At 37.2% G+C, this 21062-nt stretch overlaps 2 protein-coding genes across 2 annotated transcripts; both read right to left on the bottom strand.

The window, feature by feature from the left end:
• Nucleotides 1-940: 940 nt before the first annotated feature.
• Nucleotides 941-2389, bottom strand: LOC118751059. Its single transcript, XM_036485820.1, has 3 exons — nt 1762-2389; nt 1372-1681; nt 941-1290 (listed from the first exon to the last, which is right to left on the bottom strand). The coding sequence occupies exons 1-3, from the start codon at nt 2005-2007 to the stop codon at nt 941-943; spliced, it is 906 nt and encodes a 301-aa protein (XP_036341713.1). The 5' UTR covers nt 2008-2389.
• Nucleotides 2390-3953: 1564 nt separating this feature from the next.
• On the bottom strand, nt 3954-20730 carry LOC118751060. The gene is given in 7 exon segments (XM_036485822.1): nt 3954-4478; nt 4556-4707; nt 7948-8101; nt 10765-10870; nt 10963-11038; nt 15612-15720; nt 15722-20730. Coding segments are annotated over 7 exon segments (5520 nt in total). The 5' UTR covers nt 20521-20730; the 3' UTR covers nt 3954-4354.
• Between the last annotated feature and the right edge of the window lie 332 nt (nt 20731-21062).

The following is a 21062-nucleotide window of genomic DNA, read 5'->3' as shown; positions in this document are numbered from 1 at the left end:
AGATTCAGACAGAGAAACTTTTGTCGCGGCAACTCGTTACTTCTTGCAGAGGTTAGTGTCGAGGAATGGGGAGAGGCACCGAGTTGATCGTGCTCGGGCAACACGCTTTGTGCTCTCTTTCGTCTGAGTAACTTACGGTTTACACCGGACAATACTGCCCTGCAAAAAATGCGACTAATCTGGAATGACTCCGGGAGCAATCCCAAAGGAACATGCGCCTAATAACACTTTTGATCTCTTTATATGGAATGAACTGTTCGCTTTTGTTCGAGCATGTCCTATGAAAAGCCTAATTGTTCCTCTTCAAACCCTAACGGGTACAAAAGCGACTAGTCACTTTAAAAAAAATTAAAATAAAATTTTACGCCAGCCGCGATTCGAACCAAGGTGCTCAGGTTTGTTAAGCGAATACTCTCTTTATGTACCAACGCCGCACATGAAATTTCATTGACTAAGTGCGTACATATCATTAAATCGTTAATAGTACCCGATAGAGAAGAGTCGAGGACTAATTGACCTCCAATTATACCCGTAAGGGTTTAGTCGAGATTAACTGATCACCATTAGTACCCGTATGAGACTAGTTGCGACGAGTTAATGCCCAATCGTACCCGGTTGAGAGTAATCTCGGAATACTCTCTTTAGAGATTACATGCATACTTTTCCATGCATGCGTTTCTGACAACTCGTATATTTTCATTGTCTTGACAGCATTGTCCAATGTAAACGCGCCGTAATTCTGGTTGGCCCTTCACAGCCGACAATAAAAACTGCGTACAAAAGAATTGCTTTGTGTGAACGCGAAGGACAACATGAAACGAGAAATTGCCAAAGATGGCAACAAAAGTTTCTCTGTGTGAACCCAGTCTTAGGGACCAAAATACAACAGTTTTACGACCACTCGTCGATGTATAGATGTATACATGCGCCTAAAAGTACGCTACTTCTTAGCTGAATTATTTAAAATGGCAGCCGTGTGTTGCTCATACGCACCGGTGGCGACATCCGCCTTATATGCTAAAAAAATTATATACATAGAATACAACAGCTTTTTGGTGTTAAAGAATGCTTCGTTAATGTATATTTTATATATTGTTTCGAACATTTTGTTATGTCTTATAATTGAAATTAAAATTGTTATTGTACTCAAAAAAACATCAAAATATTCGCTGTCGACTTCTATTACAGTGAAGTTCTCCTGATTTCCAAACATCCACCACTGATGCAGAATATTGCGAACGAATAGGAAACGAGTTGTTATAAATTCGAAAAAGTGGAAGAAGAGTGTACCTGATTTGAAACCGATAAATACAAAGGATTAGGTGATAGCACAGCAGCTATGATTTCGTAATTCGTAAACGAGTAACGTACTTGAGGTTAAGAGCGCACACGACGCCACCACCACTTCTTGCACAGTCAGCTGCTCGTTGGGACTGGCATTAATTTTGTCCATACAGATGAGCACCTGTTGTAGCACCACATGAGCCAGCGGCAGTAGGGAAATGCTAAACAGCAAATGCTTCATGATCGCACCGCCACAACGCGTCGAGAATAGTGCGCCGAACATGCGGCGTAGATTCAACTTCTCATCCGGTATATCGAGAGGGGTGTTGCAAATTTCACAATGCGTGTCTCGTCGATGCAAAATCCAACGCTTCAGACACGGTATATGTACGAAACCCTTGAACGCAAAACAAAAAGCAAATAAATATGCGATCGCACCAATCACCTCGCCTAACGTCGGATACAAAGCACACTTACCACACTGCCGCGACACTGGCAAGGGCAACGTGACAGCTGTACGTCACTTCGATTGCAACGACAAATGCGACAAGAATTCCCAAATTCATTTGATGACTGTATCGTCGTTACCGATTTGCAGTCGTTTACGGCGTTGACTGGCGTCAGTGGCGCAGCATTGAGTGTCGTTGGGGGACCAGCCAGCTGTCCAGTTGCCACAACGCTGTTGAATAAGCGTATGGCCGTCGCCTCCGATAGTCCCTGCATACCGTTGGTCCGTAGTCGAATGGGCGCGCGTGCCGATGTTGATGGTTGGGACAGCAAGGCGTCAAGTAGCGTGGCTCGTGCTCTTGGCAGCAATGATGACGGTGGAGGCGGTGGAGGCGGCGGCGGCGCTGGTGGTGCTGCCGAAGATGGAGGAGTAGGGGAAACCAAAACCGGGGCCGGTGGTACTAGTTGAGCAGCGGCGTCGGATGGAGAAGACGACGTAATTGGAGGCGCTGGCTGCTGCAGCTTGAGGCCTTTGAAAACTTCCTCTATTGATCAACTAATAATTTTTTTTTTTTGATTTTCTTACGATTTTCATACTAAAAATTTTAACATTTTTCCATTTACATATTTTGAAAATCCAAAGCTGCGACGCCTCGAGTTTGACAACAACTGCAAATAAATATAACGACACTGGAACGGAAGTAATTGTAGCAGGCGTTTGCCACAAAATGGAGTAAGTGTTTCTTATCAAAAAATTTATCAAAAAGTAATTTTAAAAAGAAAGCAGAGCAGTACTGTTTATTTGTATGTATGTATGTAGATGGCGTATCCGAAATACAGAAACGCTGAGATTCAACTTGGTTAACCAGTTTCCAGCAATAAACTACAGCGGGGAAAGCTATTCATATAACCAGAAAACTTGATAAGCAAGAAGGTGGGAGCCCCTAAATTATATTATTATAACCATTGGGATCCTAAGAATTACAATATTTATTAAATATGCTCTTTGATATTATATATAGATTTTGCAAAATATTTTATTAGGAAATAAAGGCTATTTTTATGATATTTTTTGCTTTTAAAATAAAAATTATTTTTTAGTCCTACTCTTTGCGTACAAAATCAAAATTATTTTTATTTAGCTCAACAAAAAATAGTTTCCAAAACACTACCATAAGATACATAAATTTAATAGTTGAGTTTTTATATATTTTCTATCGCCTTAAAAACTACAACTCCCACATAGTTTTATGAAAAAAAAATAAAAAATATTAGTCACGACTTTTTCTATTACAGTTACGATGTTGTTACGTCTTTTTGCATGTCAGGTGACGATATATACATACTTACTTCGATACGTTCCATTTTAAGCATTAAAAAGAAACGATTGGTTTACCGTAGCTTGAAAATGTTAATCTCTATATTTTCGTAGCAACAATTAGTACAAATTTAAACAAATATTTAAAAAACAATAAAAATATGTGTGTGTGTGTATAAAATTTTTTTTAGATGAAATTCTCATAACTAAAATATGTAAGTCAACATTTCGTAAATTTTACAATACATATATAGTATACAACGGGTATGAGAATAAAAAAAAATATGTTAACACTGATTAAGTGTGAAAGGCATAACTAAATTGTAATTGATAATTATTTTGTAATTAATGTGTGTAATTGTTATTCATATACATATATTTTTACATTTCAATTAAAAGAAAATCTTTATTGATATATTTATTTATGTGTAAATATGTATATTTATTGTAATAAACGTGTTGTTAGTATCTAGGCGTGATTTCATATGTTTCTTATGGAGAAAAGCGAAAACAAGCGCATGTGAAATTTTGCATTTTCTCCATACGAGTACGGTTATATATAAAATATGTATTATATATATATCATCAATAATTTGCTTGCTTCTTTTTTTACAAGTCGATAATTCTACTTAGTTCAATTTTTAACAAGTAGTTTTGTATGTAATTTTACATTAATGCACCAACAACAAGAACAATTATTCAATAGTCCAAAATAATTTTGCGCTACAGCGTGTAAATTCACAAGAAATTTCAAAAAATGTTCACATTAATTATTTTTGAACGTACAAAAATATAGTCGACTTAATCTACGTCGTACGATCCAGATCGAGTTACAAAAGTTTATACTCGTATGTACAATGTACCTACATATGTACATATGTATGAGAGATACGTTCTGTTTTTATTGCTCAAGATTTAGGAAACCAATACACAAAATGTTATGTTTTTTTTTTATATGCAATAATAAATATATTTAATTACAAATACGTACTAGATTTTCGTAGTTTTGTTAAAATTTCTTCATACGTTTATGAATTATGTTTTAATATTTTTTCAAGAGTTAGCAGAGTAGTACATAGAACATGAAATCGTTCATCCCAGTGCCCAATACCATTGTATTCATAATTAACAAAAAAAATTTGGCAAATATGTAGAACCGTTTTTTAAGATCGGTTTCATGGCAATGAAGGATTAGTATACACCAATAGTTATTTTTCAATAAATATTTTTCATTTTTTTTTTTTGCTGATGACCGCAAGCCAAGATGATGTCAGAAGATTATTTAATTTGTGGTTTTTCCCGATTTTATTGGCAATTACGGAAACGACGGTAGATGCTCTGTACGTATATGAAAACGCATTTCCAATCGGGTCGTTTCATCTCTACCATATCCTCGACATCGAGTAGTGGCGCTATGCCAGCTTTCTCACTGAAATAGAAGAAAAGTTAAAATTTAGAAACGGCGCAATCCAAAAGCTACTTTCAATTGTTTGTTTAGGTACTTACTCGGCCACAGTGAAAGCTAATTCAAAATTATGTCTTCGGCTTTTTGGTGTTAATTTACTATAATCGAAGGAATCTGGCAAGAAATGATGTATTAGAGCACAAAATGCTAAACCATCTGACCAGCTGGCACTAAAGTTAGTTATTTGGACGTTCTGAAAAAACAAATTTAGTTTATTTTAATACGCTTACACTTTGGAAATTCGAAGCTAAAATAACAGAAAAAGACAACATTGCTTCAAAAATAAACAAAGCATATGAAACAGCGAACAGAAAAATAGTAAAAATAAATGTATAAAAATATTTAGGGGATTCACATGATATGGTAACCGTTGTAAAATCTTAAGCTTAAAATTTTTCTTTTATGTAAAACAACGGCTAAAAGTAGGTTTTTTTTATCAGTTTAAAGACATTTCGGTGTAATTAGAAATCCTCTAAAACCATTTCAATCATTATTTTACATACAAAAATTTTCAGCTTAAGATTTTACGTCACTTAGCACGTCTTGTGAATCCCCTAATCATGTAAATAAAATTATAATGTAGTTATAAGATTAATGCCCGGCATTAAAAAAAAAAAACAAAAACTCATTTTCTCATAGGAAAGCAAAGGAACGTAATGAATACCGGCGGCAACATGCGTGCGAGCAAACTGATGATATCTAAAATTATTAAGCGTATTGGCTTACAATAGGGGAGTTCACGATGTGTAGCATTTTGGGTGTTAAATTACCACACACTAAAATGCTACAAACCATGAATTCACCGTATACAAATAAATACGTATCTGTATGGACAAACAAAGCAAACAATATTTGAAAAATAAAATTAGAAAATGCGCTGGTTAGGGTACAAAATTAATAATATAAAGTTGTTCAACTCGAGTTTGAATATATACTATTACGAGTGTTTCATAAGTATACATTTTTTTTTTCTCGCCACCCTGTAGAGCAACAGCTAAATCGAATGTTTTCGTATAACCTTTTTGAATAACACGCTACAGATTACAGATCTGTATACCGGTTTTGGATCACTTCATTTCCCCCAAGATATTACCATTTTAAGTTTAAATTGTGAATGAAAAAATCAAACTTTAAAAGTTAAAAAATTTTAAACCAAAAAATTTTGCATAAATTTTTTCCCCTACAGTGGAATCGATTTTTGCTAATGTGGTAATAACAGGAAAAATTCTGAAAATTATCTCTACTAAGTATAGCTATGTATGCACACTATCATGTAGAGTTCAAAAGTTATGAACGTTTTTTTTTAAAGACGCCCTGCACTAAATAGTTATTAGCATTAAAATATGTAATTTAAAAGCCATTGTTTTCTGTAAAGAATAACTTAGCTACATGATATGCAAAACACCTTTTTAAAGGCATTAGAGTTCGGAAACCATTTAGAATGATGAACCGAATGAGAAAACCCAGATTTAGCTATTTTATAGGGTGCTGAAATGAAAATTATTTATATTTATGAAATTCTCTCATAGGAAGTGTGACAAATCGATGGGAACATTTAGTCCGCAGTCCTGCTCCATACAACGTAAAACGGTCAGCTTAACATACATTTTTAGTGGCTCTTTCCAAAGATTGACTGTGCCACCTACAAATGCTGAGGCGTGAAACCCCCCAAAGTGTTACATTTTTTTTTTACATTTTGAACTAATTTCGCGAAGGCAATTGATTAATTCAAATTTTATATTTATTTCTTCATTCACACTGTGCTGCTTCTTCTTCTTACTTAAAAATCAAATTGCGCAATTTGGGGTAAGTGAAACACACACTCTGACGTTTTTTTTTTTAAATAACACTGTGTACAGATACTAGCTGTTGTTAAATAATTATAGAAGCCATATTTAAAATTTTCTAAAACCCTAAAATTCTCAACTTACATACATACGCTATTTATTAATTTTCATCTCAGATATTTACCTAGCAATTTTGGATTTTAATATTGATTAAAGGAGGAATAATTTTTCCTTTTTCTCGAAATAATTAAGATCCTATGGACATTAAAATTTAAGGATTTTTTTTATGAAATTAGAACTCCAAAGGTTTTTTTCTTATTTTTTTAAACCAACCGATTTTTTTTTCCTAAAATCATTGCTGTTTCTGAAGTCAAACAAAGAACTACTTAATTTGATTAGGACAGAATTATATTTTCCTTATTTATGTGAAATTATGTAAAAGTGGATTTCATTATTTCAAGAGTTTTTCGTTGGGTCTATAGGCCTATGACCTATACTTGGGGACTTAAAAAGCTCGTGCGATCTTCTTAATATTTTTATCAATATTTTGTATGTCGAATTGTTATGACTTTCATAAATAATAAATTAAAAATGTCATTCCAACTCGGTTCCTATTTTGTTGTATTATAATGGATGCACTTCCTTTTAAAAATATACTGACAATCCAATTACTGGTATGGATTTTTTACTATAATGGGTTCATCATGCCAGTGCCTATTTACATTACGCCAGCGCTGGCTGGACTGGCTAACTGGACTTACATGCTACTGGAATAATGTATTTGGGGCATAATATCATGAAGAATTTCTGTTTAAGGGACAACATTTTTCAAGTACCCAACAAACACAAAAACGAGGGTGGCATCGTCTCGAATTTGAGGCGAGCTCGAGTAAATCAGTTTTCTCGAAGGGTTTTTAATTGCATCGTCTTCGAGGCACAATCAAGAAAATAGTTTTTTTCGAAAATATTCTCTCTCAGGTAAATAAAACAAATACAATTTCTTTAGATTTTTAAATCATATAAAACTTGGGTCGAAATAAATTGCAATCTCAAACCACCAGCGAGCTGAAATCTTGAGTGGAAAAATCAATAATTCTCGAAACGCCAACGATTCGAAGAATAAAGATTATAGAATCTCCAATGATTAGAAAAATTAAATGTTCTCGATTCGTCAGAGATTCGGCGAATTCGTTGTGTTTATTGGGTATTTACTTTCGAAATATATTTGTATTTTTCACTTCATATATACATATGTATGTACATCCCCAGATCAGAGTAAAAATCTTTTGGTTAGTTTAAATCAAAGAAGGTGCCTGTGTACTAAATTAAAACTCATTTTAGCAAGCTCATTATTTTACTGTTAGGTCATTTTTAGCGAAAAACTGAAGCGTTTGTTAATATAGAATTTCTTAAGCCCTGCATATTTATGCACAAATAATTATTTAAGCTTTCTGCAAGTAACATTTGTTAGCGGGTTTTTTGTTTAATAAAGAAATATGTATGCTTCTTCGCGATCAGCATAACTTTGATAGTAAAAGGTAGTATGTAGTAGAACAACGAGTAAAGCGCTGTAATTTTAATTGTTGCTTTGATAGAATAATTTTAATAGATTTCGTTTTTTTTCGTTTTTTGATTAAAAGAGATACCTCATATTCCTGCGTTTTCGATTGGCACCACTGCAGAAGTTGTTCCTTAACAGTGGCGGCGCGTGCATTTAATGCCGGATCAGTAAATTGGAATATGCGTGCGGAACCGGAAGGTGAGGCTGTGCCCCCGGGAGTGGTGGGTGTTGACGGTGATCTGAACAACAAGGGGTTTATCGTTTTTAAGCAACGTTATTTTGTAGCAAAGGAATATTGACAAAAAAAAAATTAGTTCTACTAGTAATTTCGCTGCGATTAAACAAATTTGAGAATAGAAAAAGGTCTGCAGTAAACTTTTTACTTGTTTAATGGTTTCTTAACATTTTGTGTGCAAAATTAAACTAAGAAGTTTGCAGTAGAGCTCTACAGTTGGCATTAATGATTTTTTATATTGTCTTAATTGATTAGACACTGAGAAGATTGGTGTTGAATTTCTACGATTATTAATTTATAGTAAAAACCAAAGTCATTTGGAGTATTTTTCAAACGCTAAGTAAATATGTATAGTATATCTTGTTTTGAATATTATAGAGTAATGAATTTGTGAGTAAATTTTTCCATATATTATATGTATGTATACTAGGGTGATCTAAAAATGCATGTGAAAAAGTAAGGTCGCAATTTTTATGCTCTCACCCCCTAAGATTATCCTATACCGCCCAAAAATATACCCCTTCTCTTTTATTTTGAAATAAAAAAATATTTAGAGATCGCTCAAAGCACTAAAAGTTTTCCAAAGTTATTTTATATGATAAAAAAACAATTTTTGATAGAAATGTTATAGAATTCTTGAAAATCAATATTTTTCGACCGGTAAACTCTGTTTCTCTTCAAGAGAATAATACCCAATTATTTTTTTTAACCATTTTTGCACAGTAACTTTATTTCATGGGTCCGTCAAAAAATGGTTAAATAAACAATTGGGTATAAATTATTGGAATCTGCTGATGAGAAACAGAGTTTTCCGATCGAAAAATATTGATTTCGAATAATCCGATACAATTTCTACGAAAAGTGGGTTTTTTCCCATATAAAATACATGGAAAACTTTGGCCGACTTTTAAATATTTTTTGATATCAAAATAAAAAGTAGCGATATATTTTTTTCGATATAGAACAATCCTAGGGAGTGAGAGCATTAAAATTTCGACTTTACTTATTTTGGACCACCCTAATGTATACACAAGTGGTTTGTTGTTATCGGCTACCAACACCTTATATTAAATTCTCCAATTAATAGTACGAATAGTCCATTAATGTTTCCTCCTCCACCAAATACCGTTTTCACAGTTTATTTAAAGTAGTTTGAAATTATTATTAAAAAATTCATGATTATGACTCTGGAGTTGAAAATCTATACATAATAGAATTCAACTTATATGGATAAAAAAAAATATAAAAAAAATTGAAAAGACTTTTAAAAATTTGGCCGGTTGTCACTTCTTATACATACAAGTATACGGCAAAAGCATGGCTTCTTAACTCGGTAGGCTCTCCGGTACGAGCAACATCTAACTTAAAAAAAAAAAATTCTAATAGCGGTCGCCCCTCAGCAGGCAATGGGTAATCCATGAGTGCATTTCTGCCAAGAAAAAAGCTTACATGGCGTTAACATGTAAGTCCCCTCCCTTTTGGGTGACAACATCAAGGCGCAACCCACAAATACTGAAAAAACTTGGTAAGATGGTGGCTATTTCGCTCGACATGCGAGAGTATTTACGCTGATAGTAAATAAAAGAGCATATTCCAGCCTAGTATTCTATATCAGAAAAACTTGGTAGCAAAGAAGTCAGAATGTATCAAAGCTCAAATAATAAGAGCTATCATTTCTGAAGTTAGGAACCTCAGCTCAATCCATATGCATACGTTTTTTTTGCAGTAAGCTCAATGATGCGAGCGGAAGCTGCTGATACTATTCTGCAAGAAGATCTATCGGATAGCCCGAGATATGACAGTCTCACTCGGCTGCAGATAACCTAGAGTGTCTTCTGAGTGACCGAATAGCGTCTTAAACGAAATTGAAAATATTTACTAAGGTCAGTGCGCCGCGAGTTTGGTTTAAGATGTACCGGCTTTTAACGCTGACTTGGTCATGCCGTACAAATTGACACAACGTGGAAAGGGAGAAGGGGCAAGAAAGAGGCCCCGTTTACGATGGAAAGACCAGGTGGACAGGAACTTTGGCTTCACTTGATGTTAGCAATTGGCATCACTTAACACTGAATACAGCCAAAATCGCTTCACCAAACAAGAAGAAGAAGAAAATGAGTCTGATCTCATTACAAAAAAAAACCAATGTACCAATAAAAAATTTTGAATTATTGACAGTTTTAATGGGCCTATTGCAAGCAATTTGACTATTTTATGAACTTTTCCGCTGTGGTTGTATTGGTTTGGAGTGCGTGCTACCATTCGCAGGGCCTGGGTTCAAGCATGGTTCAATCCAACAACAAAAAATAAAAACAAAAAAGGTTTTTTTCTAATATCGGTCGCCCCTCGATAGGCAATGGCAAACCTGTGAGTATATTTCTGCCATGAAAAATACCTTCTCATAAAATTACAATCGCCGTTCGGCGAACATCAAGGCGCACGCCACAAATCGGAGGAGAAGCTCGGCCAAACACTAATATATGTGTAAACGCCAATCTATTATTATTATTATTATTATTATGAACTCTTCCAATACCAGAGCACACAATCATGAATATCAATACTTATTTTACTAACCATGTATGTTGTTAAATAAACTTAAATGTTTTTTATATCCATAGTTATGTATATTTTAAACAAACAAAAAGAACGTAGGTAATAATTTCTTACTTTGGCGATTGCTGAGAGTTTTGTTTGTCCAGCTGATGGAATTTCGCAAACGGCGAAGCTGGCTTCGATGCAGAGCTGCCAGCGCCACTTACAGTGCGTGTTGTAACTGCGAGAAAAGAATGTTTAATAAATAAACAAATAAGTATATAAATATGTACATTAATATAAAAGGAAAAACTAAAAATAAAATATACCTACCTTTAGTTGTAGTTGTCACAACGGCACCATCTTTTTCCTTTGTTTCCGTTTTCTCAGTGGTCGATGTAGCTTGTTGCTCTGTTGAGGTGGTTATTTGAAGGTCAGTTACATATTATGTATTTGTGTGTGTGTATTTTTTTCAAATATTTAGTTTTTGTTTTGGTTGATTTGAAGCATTTTTAAAGCACAAAAATACGAAAAAATACAAAAAAGAACAAATATATATATATAAAGCATGCGTTAGTCAAAGCTTTTTAATTTATAATATAGATATACATATATGTATATTATTTGTTGTATAAAATTTGAAGCCCAAAATGTTCTCTACACTTTTTGTTTTACCAGATACACATTTAAAAATTGTACTACATATGTATTTACAATTTCTTATAGCTACATTCTCATACCAAAAATCCCAAAAAAAAACAAACTTTTTATTTTGCAAAAATAGGTTAGTCCTAAATATTTTTAAAAGGCAGTACAAAAAACAAAGTAAAATTCGCACAAAAACCTCCATTTTATTGAGCTCTCAGGTAGAGCTGTTTCCATTTCAAGTTACTGAAACTATTTTTCAATACATTACGGCTTAAAAATTAAACTTAAAAAAACTGTTATTCATCTTCATTAGGGTACCTCATGAAAAAAGTCAGAAAATATTTTTTATATCTTTTCTTTCGTTCTTTTAAATATTAGGATGCTGTGACCTTTTTAATTAAAATTAAAACCCAAAAATTTTATTAACTTGAAAAAAATAAAATATAATAAAATAATGTTTATAATAAAAAAAAAATTTTAATTAAAAAATATTGTTTGGAATCGCTTGGAATGGGGACCGAATCTGGGTGTTATTGGGTTTACTACTTCAACAACAAAAAAAGTTTAGAACCCTATTTTACCATTTTAAAATCGCGTTCTCCTCATTTTAAAGTTAAAATTCTGTTTTGCCATAAAATGCATTTTAAGTTGGCTAAGGAAGAGTTAAAATGATTATTACAATAAAACACAATTTAATCGTTAAAACCTTTTACCAACTTATCTATGACTACGGGCCATTATATTTTAAGACATTCGCCAAAACATTTCGGAAAAATATAGAGTTTTAGGTGAGTTGGGCCCATTTGAAAATACCTCCCAAAATCTCATTATTTTGATTCCGTTTATACAATGTTTAACATTTTTATGCAGGCCTTTTAAGCTTAAACTCTTCTATCATATGAATGTTTCGAAAAAAAAAATATTTAAAAATTAATTTATTTATGTATTTATAAAAAAAAGGTATTTTCACGTATTGAGTGATGCACCCTAATGGAACATAAACATATCAATGGTGAATTCTGAGTTACCTACATACACGGTGTAAAAAATCAACAACAAAAAATTGCACGAAAAGACCGAGTACAGGTCGTAGGTCGAGTCGAGTAAAAAACTATGTAGGAGTAAAAGGATATTCTTAAATAATGTCCGAAAGAAATATGTTTTGGTGAAAATTTGTGGAAATAATTATGTTGTACTAAAAAAAAACGGAAAAGAAACTCAGAGATTTTCAGGGTGTTAAAAAATGTTCACCCATATTTTGGTAAATTATTCCATCAAGGTTACGATCTTTACTGGTCGCATAAAATGTTTATTATCACAGTTGCAAAGCTTTATTAACTTTACACAATTTCAGAGAATTTTGTCCGTTGAATCAGAGTATTGGCTACCGCTCGAATTTTTGTTAACATTTTTGGAGAATCGTTATTATTTTATTTGTTCAATCTTTTTTAACCGTACCAATGGAGACTGCATTGTTATCACCGATTTAAATTTTTTATGATCTAAAAATTTACATATGAAATATAATAATAATGACAGAAAAAATAAATGTCAAAAATAACGTTCAAAATTGATCGAAAAAATAACAATTATAAAATAACTGTTAAATTTCATAGGAAACATATTAATTAAATTTTAACAATTAAAATATGATTTCTATTACAAAGATCATAACCGTTACGGTTTCTGCTATTTAAAAAAATATATATTTTTTTTATAAAAGCTTTATTTATAACTTTTTTAGAATCTACCCGTTAGGCCAAAATTGCTCCAAACTTAGAGATAACTTTGTTTTGCATATTTCATTTTCATATTTTTTACAAAAAATTGTTTTTCAAAATAAATAATTTTAAAATTAAGTTTCATCGAAACGACATTAGCGGCATAATAAAGCTTGCAGGGCAATGATTTTTTCACAAAAATAAACTTTAAATTAAATACCTAAAAATTGCATTGGCTTTAAATATTTACACGTATATTCAAATAGTTTCAGTACTTAAAACAATATTTCTAAGAGGTTTCATAAAAAAATGCATAACAACAGTTAAAAGGTCCCACTGTATACACCTCTAGAAAATATTGTATCTAGTATGAAAAAGAAAATGTATAAAAATCGCATGCAATATAACGAAGAGAACGAAATTTCTTATTTAAGTATAAAAAAGTGTGTATGCATTTTCATTAGATCGTATCACATTACAAGCAAGCAAAAAAAGTTCGCCGTACACCCCTGAGTCTAAAGTAGTTTTGCAAGGCTTTTCAGATTTTTCGGTGACAACTACATTCGGCAACAAGAAATCCTTTTTAAAATAGTTCTACTAGAATAATCGAAATACTCCCTTAGCAAAAGTTCAATGACTTTTGGTGAGCTTTAATTTACCGACATTAGCGTGATACGTTAGGATGGTAGGCACTGAGATCTAGTGGATAGGTACTAGAATGGGGTACTTGAGGCTTAACTTTGAAAAAAAAAAATTAAAAAAATTGTCTCCTTTAAGATGTAACTTCAAATGCCAAACTTTTGACAAAAAATGTAAAAAGTCGACCCCTCGAACCAGTCGAAATTGCTTTGTAAAATTACCTTAGACTCAGCGGTTTGCGGCGAACTTTTTTTTCTAGTACGGTCTGATGAACATACTACACTACTATGTATATGATAAGTAAGTATATATTCGCATATGAATGGAAAAAAGACGGCATTTAAAAAAACTAAGTAATAAGAAGCAACGAGCAACAACTTCTTGAACAAATTTGTAGCAAAGTTATTAAAAAATGCATGCGTCTTAAGCAGTTTTTGCCTGTCGTAGCGATAGTGAGTACATACATATTTATTCATAAAAAAATCAATGTATGTACATACACTCGCGAACAAAAAAAAAATGTACAGTGAATGTGTATCGTATAGTTAAATTAAAAGTACCAGGTCTATATATGTACATGTATGCGTATGTTTTTAATGTGTTTGTTTGTATATACAGAAGGAGGGACAACATGGTTGTATTATTATTATTCCAAACAGAAACGATTTTATTTTTTTCCAAATTAGTATTTGTAGTTAAAAAATTTTGTGCCAATTTTCGTCGTAATTTTTTATTCACTAATATCAAATCAAATTGCGCTTCAATATGCAGCATATCAACACGAACAAACAAATTAACGATCGAGCGTATCAGCGAGTAGAAAAAATAAACGAGCATGTGAATGTGTGTGAGCTGGCGAGCAGGCGAGCAAGTGGGCGGTCAGGTAAGTGAGCACAATTGCGCTGAGTGGATTTGATTTGGAGGCTGTGGATTGTGTGGACTGCGAGCTGTGAGCTGTGAGGTGTGAGCTGGTTGTGAAACTGGGCAGGGCTGGGCGAGGCTAGGCAAGAAGCTGGCTTCACAACTTGGCCTTGAAAGGCTTTTATAAAATACGAAACACAGTACGTTACCACTGGACTTGTCATTTTGAGGTTAGTTTTTTTTGGAACAAAGCACTAGAGCAGGGCGTTTTGCTTTTAACTTGATGGAGAACTTCAGGGAAAAACGTGGCACATGAAAATCGTTGATGAACTCACACTGTATGGAGCGAATGTGTAGCAACCAGCAGAGGCGAAAATGAAGGTGGAACGTTTTCTGCTACCGAATTGTTGGTTTCTATAATCGCTGGAACCAGTAACTCCGCGGGGGGCTTTTCAGACGCATATGTGCATATATGTTGCTATGGCTATACTATTGTCGTATTTCATTAATATAAAGTGTCAGACTTTCCGTGAGATCCTCAGAGTTACACCAATCATTTCTCTTCACTTATTATACGTTTGCAGTGACATAAAGGGTTCATCGCATGTGAATGGTATTTGTTTGCGTGTGTTTGACGTATGGTGTAAGCATGGTGATAAATAGTTTATATATACGAGTATTTTGTAATTAAATTGAAATCGGCGTTAAAATTGCAATAATAAAACAACATGTAGTCCCTCAACTTCCGTTATGCTTCAAGTCGCTTTGTCCGTTGCAGTTTATCAGTCCCACAAATCAAAAATCAAGTAGTAGGGATAAGGAGTGAGTGAGAGAGAGAGAGAGCGCGATACATATAAGAGGGAGGGTTTGATAAAATAGTAAATTATGTAGTTAATAGTGCTGACGATGAGCAACGTTCGAGACACGGCAAGTATTTAATTCAGCAAGAATCGGGCTTGAAAGCACTGTCTGGCTATATTTCGCTGTTGTTGTGCATTCACAACTAAACATTGATTCCATATTGATTTTCATATCGAATTTCAACTCCCTCCGCTACAATTTGGAATGGTTGGCACGCACAATGATCCCAGCTTAGCACGCGCACCTTACAACCTACGAGCCCATCATTAGCTGCTCGAAGGCGTCTTCAACGTTGCTCTCGTCAAGTAGATTCAAATTCGCAATATGCGGCATTGTTGCGCTTCGTGTCAACCCACCCCCCCAACACAGTTGTTCCTGCTGAAGGCACACCATTGCTCGTCATTGTGGTCAGCGATTTGCGACTCGCCGAAATCTTTTCGCTGGTCTTGTGCCGATTGATTGTCGATTTCTTGGCACCTCCTGTATTGGCGGCCGACGTTGTTGCTGTTGTGGTTGTGGCAGTCCTCATTTCAACTGATTCTTCTCCAAATTGGTTTGGTGATCTTTTGCCCGAAAAATATGCCTCAACGGTGCGTTTCTTCTCACCAATTTGTGCCTTATCGATGCCCGCCTCATACATGCGCACATTCAACGTATGCCCAGACTTGGTGCGACGCAATTCGCCACCGCCGTTGGCGCTGCTGCCGAATTTTGGCGAGGTAGGTGGCAGCTGTGCATTCGCTTGATTTTGTAGTTGTACTATTTGGTTCCACGAATCGCTCTTGCTCAAGCGATTCGTGCGAGGAGGATGCGCATCAAAATGTGTTTGCTCATTATCCTCCTGGCGACGCGACATTGATGTGAATGCGCTGATGTTGTTGAAGACAATGTTGCGCGGTATGAGATCTTCGTCTGGCTGTGGAGTGGCTGGTATTTCCACAATAGAAGGTTTCTTGGTCAATGTTGAATGTTGCACAATTTCGTGGTGCCTACTCTTTGTGACCTTCGTGCTGCTGCTCTCGAACTTTTGTTGCGTTTGTGTATTGGTCACGGGACTCTGATAAGAATTGGGCATATAATGATGACGTTGTGGTGGACCAAACTTTTTCAGTATGGGCATATCCTCTTTGGGCAGTGATGACTTGACGATATCTGGCGTATCAGGTGGAGCCGATGACTTGTACTCCTGCTTAACCACGGTTTTCGTGTCCAACATATAAGCCGCTTTTCTTTTTTCTTGTTGAATATCGAAAACATTACCAAGACTCTTGCGTCGAGTTTCCGTCGACTGTTGTTGTTCTTGCTCATGCTGTTCGAACTTACGCTGCTTGCTAGCGACCAATGATTGCTGCGACAGTACGCGATTTTGGGCTTGCAGTGGACTTATCGCTGGGTCGAAGGTTCGTTGCCTTGGGAGCGATATCTGCTGTGGCTGAGTGTGCTGTTCAAAGGATTTAGTCTGCCATGTAGAAGTCGTTACCTGACTTCTTGTCGTCAATTTAGGCACACTTTTTACTTGCGGAGATGTAGCTTGTACTGGAGGTTGATATTCTCTTTCTTGTTGTGGTAATTTGGACTGTACTTGTGGTGGAGCCAGCGGCTTCTGGTTAGGTGGTTGAGTATATTGTTGTTGATAGGCAGGCTCGGATTGCGGCGGGGGTATATAGTGCGCGGTTGTTACCGCAGATTTGGGTGCTACATTTGGCTTCGGTTGTGGCATGCTTTGCACATTGTTATAGCTTTGCATCTGTGGGGGCGCCCGAGTTTGTGTTTGGTACATATTTTGTGATTCACTGTTACTGCCAATAGAGTTTTGGGACTTGTGTTGTGGCTTAACTTCCACCACCGAATGTATGGGATTGGGAGTCCAATTTGTGCCGGGTGAAGGTAAGTTGTGTGACACTGATGAACTGGCGGACGAATTTTCAGATACATTGCGGTTTCGCTGCAATGGCAATGAATTTGGATGTTGTTTCCCATAGCCGTTCTCATAAATATCCTCTGTCGGATATGTGACTACATAGGCAGTTTGGGTCTCACTTACGTAGGGCAGCGATTTTGCTGAAGAAGCGCTGGATACGACGCTAACCTGCTGGTATTGCATTTGTTGCTCTTCTTTCCGCGTATTATTTACACTTGTATTATTAACCTGTTCCGCATACTTCTGCTGTTCCGCCCGATATTTCTCCTCAGCACGTGCCAATTGCAAACTGCGATCGATGTGCTGGCTGGGCATTGGTGGCGTTTTAGCACGTAATTTTTTCGGGTTAGCTTGAACCGGAGCCTTAATAGTGCTCTCAATGTACTCTGGCGTGCGGTTGGGCTCAAATTTGGTGAGTTCTGGGAACAAAGGTTCAACGATTGGCGCTTGATATGCACGACCATCCGGCGATAGACAAGTCTTTGGCGATTCCACTTTCCTCACAACCTCCTTCTTCACTTTCGCTCCACCATTTCCATTTTTACCGATATTTCTCATTGCATGCAGAAGGTTTCGCGCATTGCGTGAGTTCTTGCCGAAGACTTCATCATCGCTGGCATGCGCTGTACGTCTGTCGCGTATTGTTACAGCGGTTTGACTTTGGGGCTTTCCCATCACCCGAGTTTCGGCGCGGTATTCCAACAAATTATCTGAGTCCAGATCATCGTCGGTGTAATCCGTTTGCTGCATAGTTAGGATACTGGGACTTGTTGGCGCGCTTTCCATAGGGCTGACATAATCGAATTGCTTTGCTCTAGGAATATTGTTGTAGTAGGCGCGAGTATCTCCAGGCGGCTGGTATGTTGGATTGGAACTGGTGAGCACCAATGGTGTCGCATTCGGATCGGTTAAGGAACTTTCGCGCTGCCGCACATAGTCCGCAGTTATTGAAGTCTCAACAGCTGATGGTAAGCAGGGATAGCTTTTGTAGTTGCTGTTGCGCGCTATGTCGGCATACGTAAATGAGATATTGGTTGGTGGTGGCGGCGGACCGTAAGTGTCAGATGTGGAGCCGTAGGCTTGTGACAGCTGTGATGGTGTATACTGACTGTGTGCGGCCATATATGGATCAGCGGTGCTGGGCAGTGAGGGTCTTTTCTTGTACTCGTCCATTGGTGGTTGTTGGCTAACCTTTGACGAACGCAGCGAATGATGCCTCTGCAAATATGAATTTTGACGATTATCATTTTGGGAACGTTCCTCGAAGGTATGCGCTTTCTTTCTGAAATCGCTATTGTCTACTGCGGGCCTAGCGACCCACGGCAAACCTATGGGCGATGAGGTGGTGGATGAAGGTGATGTCACCTGTGTGCCATTCACTGACTGTTTTGTGGTCAGGAACTGGAACTGCGGTGAGGCAGGCGATATCTGTGCTGGTGCTGAGAGGGGTTTATTAGAAATGGATGGTGGCTGCCAAGTATTCAACTTTTGCGGCAGTTGCGGTATAGGTTTGAAAATGTTATGACTAAGGGTGTCGTTGTTGTCAATGGGCCGGAAAACTGACTGAGGGGCATGCTGAAATTGATTGACCGGCGCCGGTTTTGGCACCGACATGCTTGGCATGGCGGCATGCTGTGCTGCAGCCAAACGTTCTCGCTCCATAATCTCCCTCTCGTAGTACTCTCGTTCGATTCGATCGCGCTCCTGCCGCTCACGCTCTAAGCGCTGGCGCTCAAGACGGTCACATTCTATACGTTCGCGTTCAAGGCGCTCTCTCTCTTTGCGGCGTTGACGTTCGTTTGCCTCTTGTTGAGTGCGTTGCAGCAGTTGCTGCTGTTGCTGGTATTGTAGATATTGCTGTTGTTCCTGTTGCTGCAGATGGTAGTCCTGTGCGGCTACTTGTTTCTGCCAGTAATTCTTGGCAGCGCTGTGTGGCACGTGACCGGGCGCTTGCGGTGGTTTGCCGGTTGTAACCTGTGCTGCGGCGCCCACTTCAAAGGTGTGCTTCAAGTTTCCGAATTTGTTGGTCCAGTTAGAAACTGAACGCGAACCAGTCCAGCCGAGACCTGGCTTATCGCTTTGTTTGTTAATGAATGCTAGAAATTTGTGATCGTTTTCAGTCTTTGGTACGAATGGTGGTATAACGCTGCGAACTTTTTGCTTAACATTCACTTGAAGTGTACGCTTTAAGCCCAGCTGTGGAGCTTTGTCCTCCGGCTCGGAATCTGTGTCAAAGTCGGGATTGTATTTTTTGGACTTCGGTATATCGATGGTATTTGCACGCTTCAGAAGTTGTTTTTTATTTGAGAAACGATTAGATTTCAAACTGGAATCAGGTGAATCATAGCCGTTCACATGGGACGCTGTCGGTTCTTCATTCGGTGCATTCGAATGTGTTTGTGTCTCATTTTTGGTAGAATTTGGCTCGAAACTGACGGAAAAGTTACCCGACAACGGACGTTTGCTCTTTGAGGTATCCTTTTCTCGCTCAGTTGTTTGTTTTTCGCTATTAAGGCATGTCGTTGTGTTCTTTAGTTGTGCAGGTACAAACTGATTTGGACGGTATAGTGCCGAAGACGAGTTGCCCGTGAGTATCGCACCCGACGACGGATTTTTTTCGATAGGACACCACTGGGGCGGCGTGACAGGATTGCCCGCCAAACCGCTTTCAGGCGTTGTGCAATTGGATATATTCTCTATCATTTGCATATCTTCCATGTAACGTCTTGCGTCGGCCAATTCTTCCCGACTTACGCCGACTGTGTGGCGACTGTTGCGATTACGTCGACGTGCAAAACGTTGGCGATTCGAACGTTGCCCATCGGCCTCCGGCGAGGAGGCCTCATCATATGCCCCCGCATTGTTGGCCATATTTGACAGACTCAGTGCAGCGTCGGGTGAACTGAGACCCGTTTGGAGGCGGGCGACCAACGCAAGCAGAGCCTCGCGTTTACTACCATCAACTGGTATATCCTTGCCCTCTTTCAAGGACAGCTCTAGACGTGTTAGAGCGGCTGTGACCTCTTCAATCAAATTTGTATCACTTTGTAGTTGCAAACTATCACGCAGACCTGCCGCAATGAGGCGCAAGTCCTCACCACTCTCTGTGCCGGAGTCCTCCTTCTGAGGGACGCCTAACCTATCGATCTGTTTCTGCTTGGAAACGACGCTATCACTCGAACGATTACCACTACCACCAACTTTGGCGGTACTGTTCTTCATCACAATGTCGCGTGTCATTGTCGGTTGAGATTCTTTGGAATCTAATGGCTTGTTTGTATTTGTGTTGTGTGTGCAATCTTTATTGTCGCTATGTGTTTGTGTATTTGAGTCAGTTTGTGTATTATTGTTGTTGCTGTTGTTTGTATTGGTTTGGTCGTTGTGGCTTACGCTGCAATTGTTGTTGCAATTATTAACAGTATACAAATCACTACGTTCACTACTACTACTACAGGCCTTATTTGTATGTGTGCTAGTCTCTGCTACTTGATTCACTTCCGTATTTGGTGCTTTTTCGTGAGTTTTCTGTGAGTTGGCATTCACTTTTGGCTTTGGCAAACTCTTTTGCAATAGGCCTTGCAATAACGGCACTAGCGACTCACCCTCACTAACGGATTTCGAATCGGTTTTATCGGCACTTGCTTGAACGTCACACTCTTCGGCAGAGTTTGAAACTTTGCTATCACCTGAGGCAGCTTCTTCTACAACGGATTTAGCTTCCGCTTTATCAGCTGGCTGAACTTGTGGAGCAATTTCATTTACTTCTGCTTTTGCTTCTTCTT

Source organism: Rhagoletis pomonella, unplaced genomic scaffold (assembly GCF_013731165.1).
Source record: "Rhagoletis pomonella isolate Grant_MI unplaced genomic scaffold, Rhpom_1.0 Rhpom_scaffold_00512, whole genome shotgun sequence".
Classification (NCBI taxonomy): domain Eukaryota; kingdom Metazoa; phylum Arthropoda; class Insecta; order Diptera; family Tephritidae; genus Rhagoletis; species Rhagoletis pomonella.
This window is presented reverse-complemented; position numbering and strand designations above follow the sequence as displayed.